The following is a 12,582-nucleotide window of genomic DNA, read 5'->3' as shown; positions in this document are numbered from 1 at the left end:
TGAATAACCTAAAGTAATTGGATGTATATTTATACAAATAATATATTTTAAATAAATTTAATAAATAAAATATACACCCCCTCTGTACGTCATGGTCGTCCTGGGAGAGATCCGTCCCACCGTTTCAGTGAGATAGGTTGGACCTGGCTCTAAGAGGAATATTTCTCTCCTGGATTCAATCCATCCCACCCATCCACCAAACAAATAGGGTTATAGATGGGTTGACTCTATCCCAAAGCATCTTATTCCTAAAACCAAACACAAACTAAGCAACTAATCAGATAAAATAAATGCTAATCTAAGCACTCTCTGACTTATGGGGCTCATAGGAGGTAAGACGGACTTTTTTTGCCCTTATCCACGCTGGCCATGTGAGTTGATAGTGGCAAATTATTGAGGAAGTTTCTCTCCAATAGTAATTAGTAAGTAAGAGCTGACATAATAATAACATCTAGAGAGGTTGTATTTTTAACCGTGGTAAATAGTTAAATTTCGCCATTTTCCCCAGCACCCCAACCCAACCCCAACCCTCTAGCCGGGGCGCCGCCGCCTCCTGCCACGGCAGTTTCCTCCTCCAGCCGGGAGCCCGGGGCGCCGCCGACTCAGCCATCCTCCACCACGGCTCGGGCCGGGACGCCGTCGCCTCGAACCTCCTCCGGACACGCCGCCTCGGCCAAGCTCGTCCCGTCGCCGTCGCCATCGCCTGCGGGTCGCCCGGGCCAGCGCCGCCTCGAATATCCTCCCGCCGGCGCCGGATCCAGCCTGCCCCCGCTGCCGCCTGTGAGTCGGCCGGCAGCCGCCATCGCCACCAACCTCCTCCCCCCGCCGCCTCGTCCAAGCTCGTCCCGCCGCCCTCGCCTGTGGCTCGGCTGGGCCAGCTCCGCCTCGAATCTCCTCCCGCCGGCGCTAGATCCATCCTGCCCCTGCTGCCGCCTGAGTCGGCCGGCCGCCGCCTTCGCCTCCAACCTCCTCACGAAGTTGTTGCCATCGGCGTCTCCTTGGACCTGCTCCTGCTGCAGCCCGTGACTCGGCCAGCCGTCGCCGCCATAGCTGCATCAGCAACTGGATCTTCATCGCAATCATAGCTGCGACTGTTTCCCACCTAATTTGTTGCTTATACGGGGGCTTGGAAATGGAAGGTATCATCCAACTATATTATCTGCTCCTGTTTCTCACCTCAAGAAGTAACAATTCAAAGCAGTTGGAATCTGATTGTCAGTAAATCCAGTATTCCAGCAAGAACACAAAACTAGTCATGTTGCATCAAAAATTTTATATATACATTCACTGATAACATTGGGACATGCATAATTCATTTAAATATTTAGCAAATGAATGAACATTCAGCTAGTCAATTAATAAATTTGGTGTGTCAACAGTAGATGAGGAGAGTGCAGCAGTGGTTATGGTGAGATTTGTATTCCGGGGAGTTTCTGATTTGGCTGGAGGGGAGCCAACATGGTCGTCGACAAGCCTGATGAAGCTGGCATCTATTAATGCACTCAAAGTGGCAGTGGAGTTCATTGGTACAGTAGGCAAACAGAAGTCAACAACGCTAGCAGAAAGTGCTTTCTTATGAGAAGTCAACAATTTCATCAGCTGTAATGGGTAACTGTAGCTGTAATGGGTAACTGTAATTTGCAGTATGTTCCCTTAAAAGGTGAAGATGCCATAAGAATTTTCAGATACTTCACAAATTTAGCCATGCAGCATCCATATAAGAGGCAGCTGCACAGCCTACAGTAAAACATGGTACAAACTCATTGACAATTCTAGGCATTAACAATAGAAAACCATATATTTAGAATGCTCTAAAACTAAGCAATTACCTCACGAACTTTGCCAATTAGCTAATTTCACCTAATTGTCAGATGTGATACTTTTGATGTTTACGGCATCTTTCTGAAGCTCCCTCATCTCCTGGTGCATATTCAAATTGTCTAAACACCATGTACTATTCATCTCAAAAAAGAAAAGATATATAGAGAAAAAATTACTGGGTAGACCTACCCATGTCAAAGACTTAGCCTAGCTGTCATAAAAACTTAGATATGATATGCCCAAGATTATATGGGAAATGCATGTTAAAGTTTTAAAAAATAATATATTTGACAAACAATCACGCTTTTTTTTTAAATATGGAGTGAATCACGTGGCAACCTCATCATTTCTAAGAAGAGGTAAGTGCACTCTTGATCCAGACATGTAACCAAACACCATCTCTTAGCTACAGCATTCATAGATACAACCAACCAAACATTATCCCAGGCCATCCAGGATAAACCCATACAAACAACCAAACAGAGCAACTTGGATCACTTCAGCCAGGCTGAGAGCAACCTGGATGTAACCTACGGACCAGGCTAGGGATATACATGTAACCAAACAGACCCTAAGTTACTTTCCTCCCCACCCTCTCTCCACTGTTCATTCTTGTTGGAATGCTAACCACAGGTTTGATTTGATTCCTCAACTATTCCCCCCCTCCCCCCCCCCCCCCCCCCCCCCCCCGGTTTTTTTTTTCATGGGTCATAGATCATAGACGATGCACCTGGGATAAAATTACTATTTATACATTTGTTACCAAAACTTACTTGTGTGATAGGGAGCTCTTCCTGGCACTGTAATGATGCTGCTTTTGAGTTGTGGTATGCTTGGTTTGGCCCAGGGGTTGAGAACTGCTACGTCTTCAAGAGCCGTCTGCAAGAATATGCGCAGAAGGCCGGTCTCCAGACTCCAGAGTATCATACTCTCAAGGAGGGACCTTCCCATGAGCCCATCTTCAAGTCCACAGTGGTGATTAACAACACCAAGTATGACTCCCTGCCCGGATTCTTCAACAGAAAGGCTGCCGAACAGTCTGCTGCTGAAGTTGCCCTCATGGAAATCGTCAAGTCCATACCAACCAATGCAAACATTCCAGCAGTTGTAAGTCACTCTATGATCTATCGGTGTTTTTGTTTAACTCAACATAATGGACTAGCTGGGGCCTGGGGGGCCTGCCAGTGTAGTAGAAGATTAGTAAAAACGTTAGAATAGTCTTCTTATTTCAATACAGTGCTCAATTCTTGCGAATTTCAAGAATGAGATAGTCACCGGATAACTCCAGAACTATTTGGGGCTTTCAATTTTCTGTTTGGTTGGATCAAGTTAGCCAGTTAGGTCCTAGAGAGCAAGAAGAGAGAGTATTCACATAGAAGGGATTGTGAAAGCTTTGCTGTCAGTCACCAGAGTCTTATTATTATTATCTACCATCATGATCTGTTGGTATCTTTTCAAGCTCATAAATCTTATAGCAGGAAATTAAGCATTAAAGAACTTCTGAACTCACGCTTCTCTGGTTTGTGAACCATGAATAATGCATACATCAAAGTACACATAATAAGTTCCGTAATCATTTCCAAGCCCAAGATTTAGATAATTTGGATGCTCTTTTAGTCGAGTCTCTAGGAATTAGGCCGACTAAATTAGCATAGTGTTATAATCTCTTACCTGGAATTCTGTGCTTTCTTGACACATCTTAATATGTTTTCCAGCAAGAGACTGGCCTGTGCAACACAGGAAGTCAGCAACTAAATCTGAGGGAAATGCGCCGAGAAGATGACCACCACCGCCTCCTGGCAATGCTTGCACGCCACCGCCGTCTTGCTGCTGCGACCACCCTCTTCTCCACCCTCCGCACTGTCTGTGCCCTCAACTCCCTCCTTGCTGCTATCTGTTCTTCCCCGGTGTTCCTCCGCATTGCTTCCAAAGTCGTCCTGCTCGCTGCCCCGTCAGTCTCCCCTGATGTCACTACCTTCCGCATCCTCACCTCCACACTCTGCAGAGCCCGTTGTCCCGCTGCCGCTGCCGACATCCTTTGCTGCATGCCCTCCCTCCTCCTTGACCCTGACCCAGCCAGTTGCCGTGCTGTCCTTTCCTCCCTGTGCCAGTACGCTCCTGCTCAGGATGCGGAAGCATTCTTGGAGAAGATGTGCCATTGGGGCATTTACCCAAGCAGATCTGACTACCATGGCATCTTTGGCGCTCTTCTGCGAGAGGGAATGATAGTGGAGGCATATGAAGTCGTGAAGAATAAGATGGGTTCTGACAGGGTGGCGCCTTCACTTGCGTACTTCAAGTTGATAATGCAAGCTTTCAGCGAGAGCGCAGAGTTCGATTCCGTGGAGGAGGTGTTTGATGAGATGCTCCTGAGAGGGCTGGTGCCGGATGTTGGTGTGTACAACGTGTACATCAGCGCACTATGCAGGAAAGGTGACCTTGCCGGAGCACGGAGGATGATGGCCTGCATGGAGCACGCCGGGTGCCCACCGGATGTAAAAACATTTAGTGTGGTAGTCGCCGGATGCATGTCTGTTAGGGACATGGTCACGGTGAGGGAGGTATTGCAGGACGCGGTAAGGCGTGGCCTGCGGTGGGATCCAGCAGCATTGTCAGAGCTTGTAGACTTGCTGTGGGCTGGTGTTGGTGCCACACAGGCACAAGAGTTGCTGTTCGAGCCACTATTCATGCGTGACGCACCGGTGTTGAGGCAGCTGATTGGAGCATTGTGCAAGCAAGGGCTATTGGGACCTGCTGCTGCAATAGATGTTTAGTAGAAAGCGTTGGAATGTTCCTTTTTTTCGTTTCAATACAGTGATTAGTTTTGAGTTCTCAGGAATATGAAAAACAGCATAAGAATTATAAAAACAGTGGCAAAACTATGGACTATAAACTGGGGATAAATGGGATGAGTTACCTGATAACTCCAGAAATACTCAGAGCTTTCAGGTTTGTAGATTGTTGGCTATAGTTAAGACCTAGTGAGCAAGAAGAGATTGCAGACGGTTTTATTGTTGTCTCCTGTTACAATTTTTTTGTATTCTTTTCAAGTTTGTGATTCCACAGAGGTGTTTTTATGGATATAACGAAAATTAGTCCTTTTAAGAGATTTTGAACTCATACTACCCCAGTTTGTGGCCCATCCAAACCTCAAAGTGCACCTGGTAAGTTAGAAAATTTGGATGTTCTTTAGTTCTTAGGATTAAGCTGACTAAAATTTAGAATAGTTTTATAATCTCTTACCCAGATCTCTCTGCGTTTTTGACACATCTTACTATGTTTCCAGCAAGAAACTGGGCTCTGCAAGAATCTTCTTCAGGAGTATGCCCAGAAGATGAATTATGCTATTCCATCTTATATTTGCACCAAACAAGCCTCAGGCTTAGCTCCTTTCATATGCACTGTAGAGATTGGTGGAATACAATATATTGGTGCTGCAGCCAGAACAAAGAAAGAGGCAGAGATAAAAGCTGCCCGAACTGCTCTTCTTGCAATCCAAGGTATCATTCTATTCTTTACTAAGGACCCATTTTTCTCAACCAATCCAGGCTATTCACTTTTTAAAATGTTCCTTTTGGGTGTTATGAATGAGCATTGCTTGGTCATTGCTTGGTGCAGGTCAATCAGAGAGTTGTGCAAATGGTGATACAAAACATGTTGTAGTTCCTGGTAAAAGGCAAGGTAAGGAGGCAGAGAAAAGGCCAAGTGAAACCCCAAAACCACTTAAAGCCAAGAAAGGTGGTTTCAAGAAGAAATGGAACAAGAGGAAGTTCATGAAGAAGAATGGCCAAGCTGTTGATGTGGAAAAGGATGAAACTATATTGGCTGGAGATGCTCATGATCCTGATGTCCTAATGCAGGCAACAGTAATAACACAGGAGCCATCCAGCGACACTCTGTTCCTGCAACCTTATGAGGACGCTAAAAGAGTAGAACTGGAGCCACCTAGAGATATTGAAATTGTGCAACCTAGTAAGGAACCCAGTGACGCTGCAATGCTGCAACCTGAAGAGAAAGCTAGAAGAGTAGAACAGGATTCTTCCAGAGATACTTCAACGGTGCAACCTAATGAGGAAGCCATAAGTGTAAAGCTGGAGCCATCCATCGACTCTACAATGTTGCAACCTTATAAAAAAGCTGGAAGAGTAGAATTGGAGCCAGCCAGAGATGCTGCAATTGCTCAACATAATAACCAAGATAGAAGTGTAAAGCATGAGCCAGATAGTGACACTGCAATGATAAAACCTGACGAGGATGCTAGGATCGTTAAGGAGACACTGAGGGCACAACCTAATGGGGAAGCTGCAAGCATAAAGGAGCTTAAATTTGAGGATAGTGAATCTTTGTATGAACACAAGAGCCAAAGTTCAGATGTTGCTTCTCCGGAGACAAACAAGGTATTTGGAGATATGACAGGAATGGATTCAGATCCTCAATTAATATGAGCGAAGAATAAGTTGCTGAATCAAAATGCAATGGCCTACCAGTATAGAGACATCTGAAGAATAGGAAGATGTATGTGGCTGAGAATAGTTAGTTCATTCATATTTGCCATTGGTAGCTACAGTAGGCAATTGCATGCTCGATTATATAAATGGATGAAACTTCTTGCCTATCACTTTAGAGAGCCTGCTTTGGAAAGTAATGATTTGAGGTTTCTGATCCGTATTTCCTGATCACTATAGTTACTAATTGATGTCAGTATCTCATGTCAAGAAAGTCTCCAGTTGTGTCTAAAAATACATCAGTTTCCTGTGTGGACAACACTAGCATTCTGAACTACGGCATGTCTAAACCTCTTTCCAGGATTACTTGCCTTCCCCCAAACATTCTGGAAGAAATTCATATTCATACAACACCATAGTCCACAAGTTTGTGTTACCTCTACCAGTCTAACGTGGCTGTTAATTTTCAAAAGACAGTAGTAGATCTATTTACAAGTAGGATATTCCTATATCTCAATCCTGCTGTAACCTTGCACCTTCTGAACCTGATTCTGGACCATCTTCCTCCTCGTCTCCTCTGCAAGCTGCCATTCGCCATCATCAGCGTACACGTTTGACAGCGAAACATACGCGCCATCGCTGCTCGGCGCCATTCTCAGGATCTTCTCCGCCGCAACCACGCCGAGCTGTTTGTTCCCATGTATCCGGCAGCCGTTCACCAGCGACCTCCAAACTGCAGGCCAAGGCTGGAAAGGCATTGCCTCGATCACATTCTTCGCTTCGTCGAGGAGACCCTTTCGTGCCAGGAGATCAACCAGGCAGGCGTAGTTGGCTCTTGCTGGATGCGCAGACAACATTGAGCTGAACACAAGCTTCCCCTGCTCGACTAGCCCCAGATGGCTGCAAGCTGAAAGAATGGCGACGGATGTGGCTGGTGTTGGATTCAGTTGAGCTTTAGTCATCCCTTCGTAGAGGCTAAGGGCTTCTTGGATCAAACCATGGTTGGCATAAGCTGTCAGCATGGTGTTGTACAGGATGGCATCCTCACTTGTTGATGAAACAGCGTTGAAAGCTTTTTCTGCAGAGGTAATCTCACCGCACTTTGCGTAGGCATCAACAACAGCACTGGCGACACAAAAGTGCTTGGCATGACCTGTTCGGAGAACAAGAGAATGGATGCAACTGCAGTGCCTGATCAATGCAGCATTTGCACAGGCATTTAGGACGGTTGCCAGGATGAACTCATCAGGCTTGTTCGTGGAGTCACCTCTAAACAAGTTGAAAAAGAAAAGGACCTCATCGTTCAGGCCATGCTTCAGGAATGCAGAGATGATGACCCCCCATGACACTAGATCCATCTTGCCGGCGTCTTCGATGATTTTCTGTGAACTCTGAACTGACCCAAGTGCTGCTGCATATGCCTTGATCAGCGAAGTAGACACGAACTGACAGGAAGTAAAACCTTGTTTCAGAATAAGTGTGTGGATTAACTCATGGTCCCTTGCACCTTGAGCTTCTTGGAAAGAAGACAAAACAGCTGAATAGGTGAACTCATCAGGTCTTGGTCCAAAACAAACCAAACTGCGGAAGAGACTTATTGCATCTTCAGAGCAACCGAAAAGACCATAACCTGCAATCATCTCGTTCCATGTCACAATGTTCCTGAAAGTGAGACCACAAAAGAAGCCATACGCACAATTGAGCAATCCACATCTGGACAGCATGTTGATTGCTGCATTTGCTACAAGAACATTGTCAGTATAGCCATGGCGGTAGGCAAGGGCAAAGAACTGAAGGCCCAATGAGACATTCTCTTTAGCACCAGTCAGCCTCAACAGGACAGAGTAAGTAACCTGATTTGGTTTACATCCAGATCGTGACATATCGATCAAGTAACGAATGGCTGCCTGCTCGTCTTCATCATGCGCAAAACCTGAAATCATTGTATTCCAAGAAACAGTGTCCTTTTGTTGAATCTTATGAAAGACGGCAACAGCAACTTCCTTCTGTCCGGCTGTGAAATACATATCAACAAGCGAATTCATAACTGAGGTATCTGAGTTCAACATTCTTTGGATGACAAGACCATGAAGTTGTCGCCCAAAATCCCTCTCCCCGCTGATCGAACAAGACTTTATGACAGAGATATAGGTGAACCGATCAGCTTTGAGCCCAGAATGATGCATCAGAAGCATTGTCCTCATGGCATGATGCGCAAAATCATTCAGAACATAGCCCTCCAGCATGGCATTCCAACACGTCAAATCTCTGTTCTGGATATGTAAGAATGCACGCTCCGCAGCAACAATATGGCCATGCTTTGCATACATGAGCAGCAACGAACTCCCTACGAAAGGATTCCCATCCACGCCAGCTTTGACGGCAATGCCATGGAGAGAAAGGCCAAAAAGGAGCTTATTGGAGGCATGGGGCATGGAGTGACAACAGGCAGTGAGCGTGGTAGCGAGCGCGAACTCGTTGGGACAGAGGCCGCTCCTGATCATGGAGACGAAGAGACGGAGCCCCAGGTGAGGCGCGCCATTGCGCTCGGAGGCGGAGATGATGACTGTCCAGGAAACGAGGTTCCTGTGCGGCATTTCGTCGAACAGCTGGAGCGCAGGGTGAAGAAGGCCGCGGCGGGAGTAGAAGATGAGGAGGTGGTTCATGGTGGAGATGTGAGTAGCGGACATGGACATGGGTAGTTTGATGGGTTGCGCGTGGAGATGTGATCCCACCGTAGTGTTGGTGGCTATGGAGAGCGCGCGGGTGATGAACAGGTGGAGGCGGCGTGGAGAATGGAGGAGGAGGTGGCGGCGGAGGAGGATCGGAGGAAACATGCATGCTTGCTAACACAGGACCAGTGTTGCTTGTTGCCTTCCTAATTAACTGGAAGACATCAATCGCCCAGGTCTGACCGTCTCTCTCAAGTCAAGCCAACCCAGGACGACGGACTCAAAAGTCCAGTTAAAAGAAAAAAAAGACCCAAACCTTTCGGAGATCCACATACACCTTTGATTTCATTTTGTTGCTTGCTTCCTATCATCACTGACCAAACAACAAACAACTACAAGATCCCTCTTTTCAACTGAAAAACAGACCTTCTGGTAAGCCTTCGTCTGCTTTCTTTCTGGTAAGCCTTCGCTTTCTGAATTCTCTACTCCTCCCCTTCTTTCCTGCCATCCCAATCCCATGGAGAAAATCGTCTCTTTTCGTTTCCTATGAAAAAAAGATCCTCTCTTTCTTTTCCCATATCCAGATTCTTGCATTATATATGTTGAATCTTGCTGAAATTTTCCTCTTTCTTTTTCTCTTGAAATTCAGGTGGAGGGGAGGGACATTGCAAATCTGCAATGGTTCTTGTTGCCTGTGATGACGATGATGAACAAACCGCAGAAAATGGCGGAGCCCCGATGCTCAGCAACTACAACGCCCTGGCACCGGCGCTCGCCGACACCCCGCACTGGCTCAGCCAGCTCAAACTGTGGCGCCGCAATGCCGACTACGGAATCGCCATCGACTGGAGCTCTGTGCGTTCGACGTGCAAGGAGTGGATCACCAACCCAATGAACATCGCGCTGCTTCTGTGGCTTCTCTGCGTCGGCGTCTCCGGCGCCATGCTCGTGCTCCTCCTCCTCGGCCTGCTCGACGGGGCATTCCCCACGCCGGCGTCGAGGAACCACTGGATCGAGATCAACAACCAGGTGCTCAACGCGCTCTTCACGCTCATGAGCCTCTACCAGCACCCCGTACTCTGCCACCACCTCTTCCTGCTCTGCCGCTGGCGCCCCGCCGACGCCTCCGAGCTCCGCGCCGCCTACTGCAAGGACGGCGCCGGCCCGCACCCCCGGGAGCGCGCCCACATGGCCGTCGTGGTCGCGCTGCTTCACCTCACCGTCGCCTGCCAGTACGTGCTCTGCGGCCTGTACTGGGGATACACCAAGAAGACGCGGCCGGAGCTCCTGGAGAACGGGTTTTTTGCGCTCGGCGTCGTCGCGCCGGTCGTCGCCGTCGTGTACACCGTGTGCAGCCCGCTCGGGAAAAACAACCTATGCGACCTCGCGTGCCCCGAGGCCGGCTCGGTGACCCAACACCTCACCGATACAGGGAACGCGGTGGTCGAGCCGGAGTGGGCCGGCGGCATGTTCGACTGCGGCGGCGACGCGACGGCAGGGTGTCTCTCCCTCTCGTGCACCTTCTGCGTCTTCGGGTGGAACATGGAGCGGCTCGGCTTCGGCAGCATGTTCGTGCACACCGCCACGTTCGTGCTGCTATGCTTCGCGCCGCTGTGGGTGCTCGGCGTGTCGGCGCTCCACATCCACGACGTGGTCATTGGCGACATGGTCGGCGGCGCCGGGGCGCTGCTCTGCGTATGCGGGCTGCTCTACGGTGGCTACTGGAGGATCCAGATGAGGGAGAGGTTTGGGCTTCCGGCCAGCAGGACGTGCTGCGGCTCGCCGTCGGTGACGGACTACGCTCGGTGGCTATTCTGCTGGCCGTGTGCGCTGGCGCAGGAGGTGCGCACGGCGAGCCTCTACCACATCGACGGCGAGACCTTCTACAAGAAGCTCCCTGTTGTTGCTGATGATGTTGAACAGGAGAAGAGGCATCCATTGTTGTTGGCGTCACACCATGTCCAATTCCATGCACCACCAGAGGCAATGATCATGGCGGCATCAGACGGATCAGGTGATCATGTGGTGATTGTTCGTGAGGAGATGGTTCCACCGGCTGTGCAGGTTGTGGTGGAGCAAGTCGTTGAAGCTGATAAATCTGACGAATTCAGTGTCTTTCATGACGAGATGAAGGGTTCGCTTCTTGCGGTGACGGAGCAGGAGGAGGATAGGCTGCCCAGTTTGTCTGAAGGAAGCTGGACAGTGGACAGGGTGAAGAGACTGATAAATGTTGTCACTTAGGTTTCCCTGCTCATTCTTCTCTACTCCAGGGGATTCATTCGTTAGAGAGGCACTGCAAATACATACAAAAGGATGTAGATGCCATAGATAGATCACTGAATTCCTCTTCTTTCTCCATTTTTTGTCGGTTCTGATTGAGAGGAAGCTCATTCTTTGGAATTTGGGTGTACATAGGCATACATACTGGTATACAGGATTCAAAGGATTTGTGTACTTGTAATACTTCCCCAGATGCAATTGCAACTTGGAAAAAGTGAAGTGAAGTGAAGTTCTAATGCCCCTATATCTGCTTGTTTCAGTTTTTCAGTGTAGCTTGTGTTTCAGCAAAACTAACTTGCCATGGTGCTACAAGCATCTTGTGGTTTCAGTTAGAATCCATCTGTAATGTTCAGTATGACTTACTGAAGTTTCAGTTTGCAAGTACAGGGGAGATATGATATGCAAATGGTAGTGCTTCTTTCTTGAGACAATAATTGCCGCTGCAGAGGACCTTTGCAAATTTGCGACTGCAACTGCACTTACGAAATCTAATCAGGCCTGTTTCAGAGTTTCTGTTTCTCCACTGTAGCTTGTGTAATTGTAATTTGGTGAACTAAGATATGAGCTACTTGTTCCTCTGATGTTGTATAGCACCAACAATGAATAGCAGAACATCGTTATTGACCATGTGTACAGTGATAGTATTTGCTGTCACAGCAAGCTTGAGACTGCACAATTTCTTCACTAGATGAACTTTTGGTAACCTCAAGGAGACTTTTGGTGTTTTTACAGCCAAAAGTAAGATGTGCTATGTTTGAGAAACAAGAGTTTATGAAATTTATTATCTTAAAAATAGAGTTCATGAAATTCAGCTATGGCATCTTGTCATGTATGGTTACTTAACGGATCAGAACTGTTTATAGTCTGTTGCTTTGGACCTGGCAGATTAAGCAAAAAAAAATTCTTTCTAGACAAATGGAGTAAAATCTGCACTGATGACGTGGAACGGACGAACTCCACTAGTATAGCACATTTCGCTTTGAACAATACAGATGGGATCATGTCATCGTGAGAGTGTTAACCGGAGCACGCCAACAGATGACCAGTTCAGTTGTTCTGTTATATTCAGTTGTGACTTGTGAGAATTCGCGATCATGATACAGCCATAGTTCCCTCTATTCAGTCATGGCGAGCCAACGCTTAGTTGTTGTTTCCTGAAAAATGGTCGAGGAAAAAACATATTGTGGACGGCTGGACGCCCATACTGTTGGACTAATTCTTCCAGTCATTTTCAAACGATATCATGTAGTCGTTTTTTGTCCACTGTATCAATATAAAGCACCAAAGCTAAACTGTTTTGACTGATCACTAAGCCACCTCGGTCAGTCCAATCCAGCGGGTAGGCACATACTACAGAAGAAACA

At 47.5% G+C, this 12,582-nt stretch overlaps 3 protein-coding genes across 7 annotated transcripts; 2 read left to right on the top strand and 1 right to left on the bottom strand.

Moving 5' to 3' along the window:
* Positions 1 to 490: 490 nt before the first annotated feature.
* On the top strand, positions 491 to 6,387 carry LOC102703546 (double-stranded RNA-binding protein 7-like). 5 transcript variants are annotated; one of them, XM_040529496.1, is made up of 5 exons: positions 537 to 1,139; positions 1,383 to 1,752; positions 2,669 to 2,928; positions 5,108 to 5,321; positions 5,440 to 6,387. In XM_040529496.1, exons 3-5 carry the CDS (start codon positions 2,881 to 2,883, stop codon positions 6,264 to 6,266), a joined length of 1,089 nt encoding a protein of 362 aa, XP_040385430.1. In that variant the 5' UTR covers positions 537 to 1,139; positions 1,383 to 1,752; positions 2,669 to 2,880; the 3' UTR covers positions 6,267 to 6,387. The 5 variants fall into 5 exon arrangements, with proteins under 5 accessions (XP_006664872.2, XP_040385427.1, XP_040385430.1 ...); XM_040529495.1 differs by having other exon boundaries at positions 1,380 to 1,752; XM_040529493.1 differs by lacking the exon at positions 1,383 to 1,752 and having other exon boundaries at positions 532 to 1,139.
* Positions 6,388 to 6,749: 362 nt separating this feature from the next.
* On the bottom strand, positions 6,750 to 9,124 carry LOC102699838 (pentatricopeptide repeat-containing protein At3g09040, mitochondrial-like). The gene has a single exon (XM_006665089.2). It carries the CDS (start codon positions 9,101 to 9,103, stop codon positions 6,773 to 6,775), a length of 2,331 nt encoding a protein of 776 aa, XP_006665152.2. The 5' UTR covers positions 9,104 to 9,124; the 3' UTR covers positions 6,750 to 6,772.
* On the top strand, positions 9,098 to 11,867 carry LOC107305529. The gene is made up of 2 exons (XM_015843572.2): positions 9,098 to 9,396; positions 9,588 to 11,867. The coding sequence occupies exon 2, from the start codon at positions 9,617 to 9,619 to the stop codon at positions 11,177 to 11,179; it is 1,563 nt and encodes a 520-aa protein (XP_015699058.2). The 5' UTR covers positions 9,098 to 9,396; positions 9,588 to 9,616; the 3' UTR covers positions 11,180 to 11,867.
* The last annotated feature ends 715 nt before the right edge of the window (positions 11,868 to 12,582 follow it).

This window comes from Oryza brachyantha, chromosome 12 (genome assembly GCF_000231095.2).
Source record: "Oryza brachyantha chromosome 12, ObraRS2, whole genome shotgun sequence".
In the NCBI taxonomy this organism is placed as follows: domain Eukaryota; kingdom Viridiplantae; phylum Streptophyta; class Magnoliopsida; order Poales; family Poaceae; genus Oryza; species Oryza brachyantha.
This window is presented reverse-complemented; position numbering and strand designations above follow the sequence as displayed.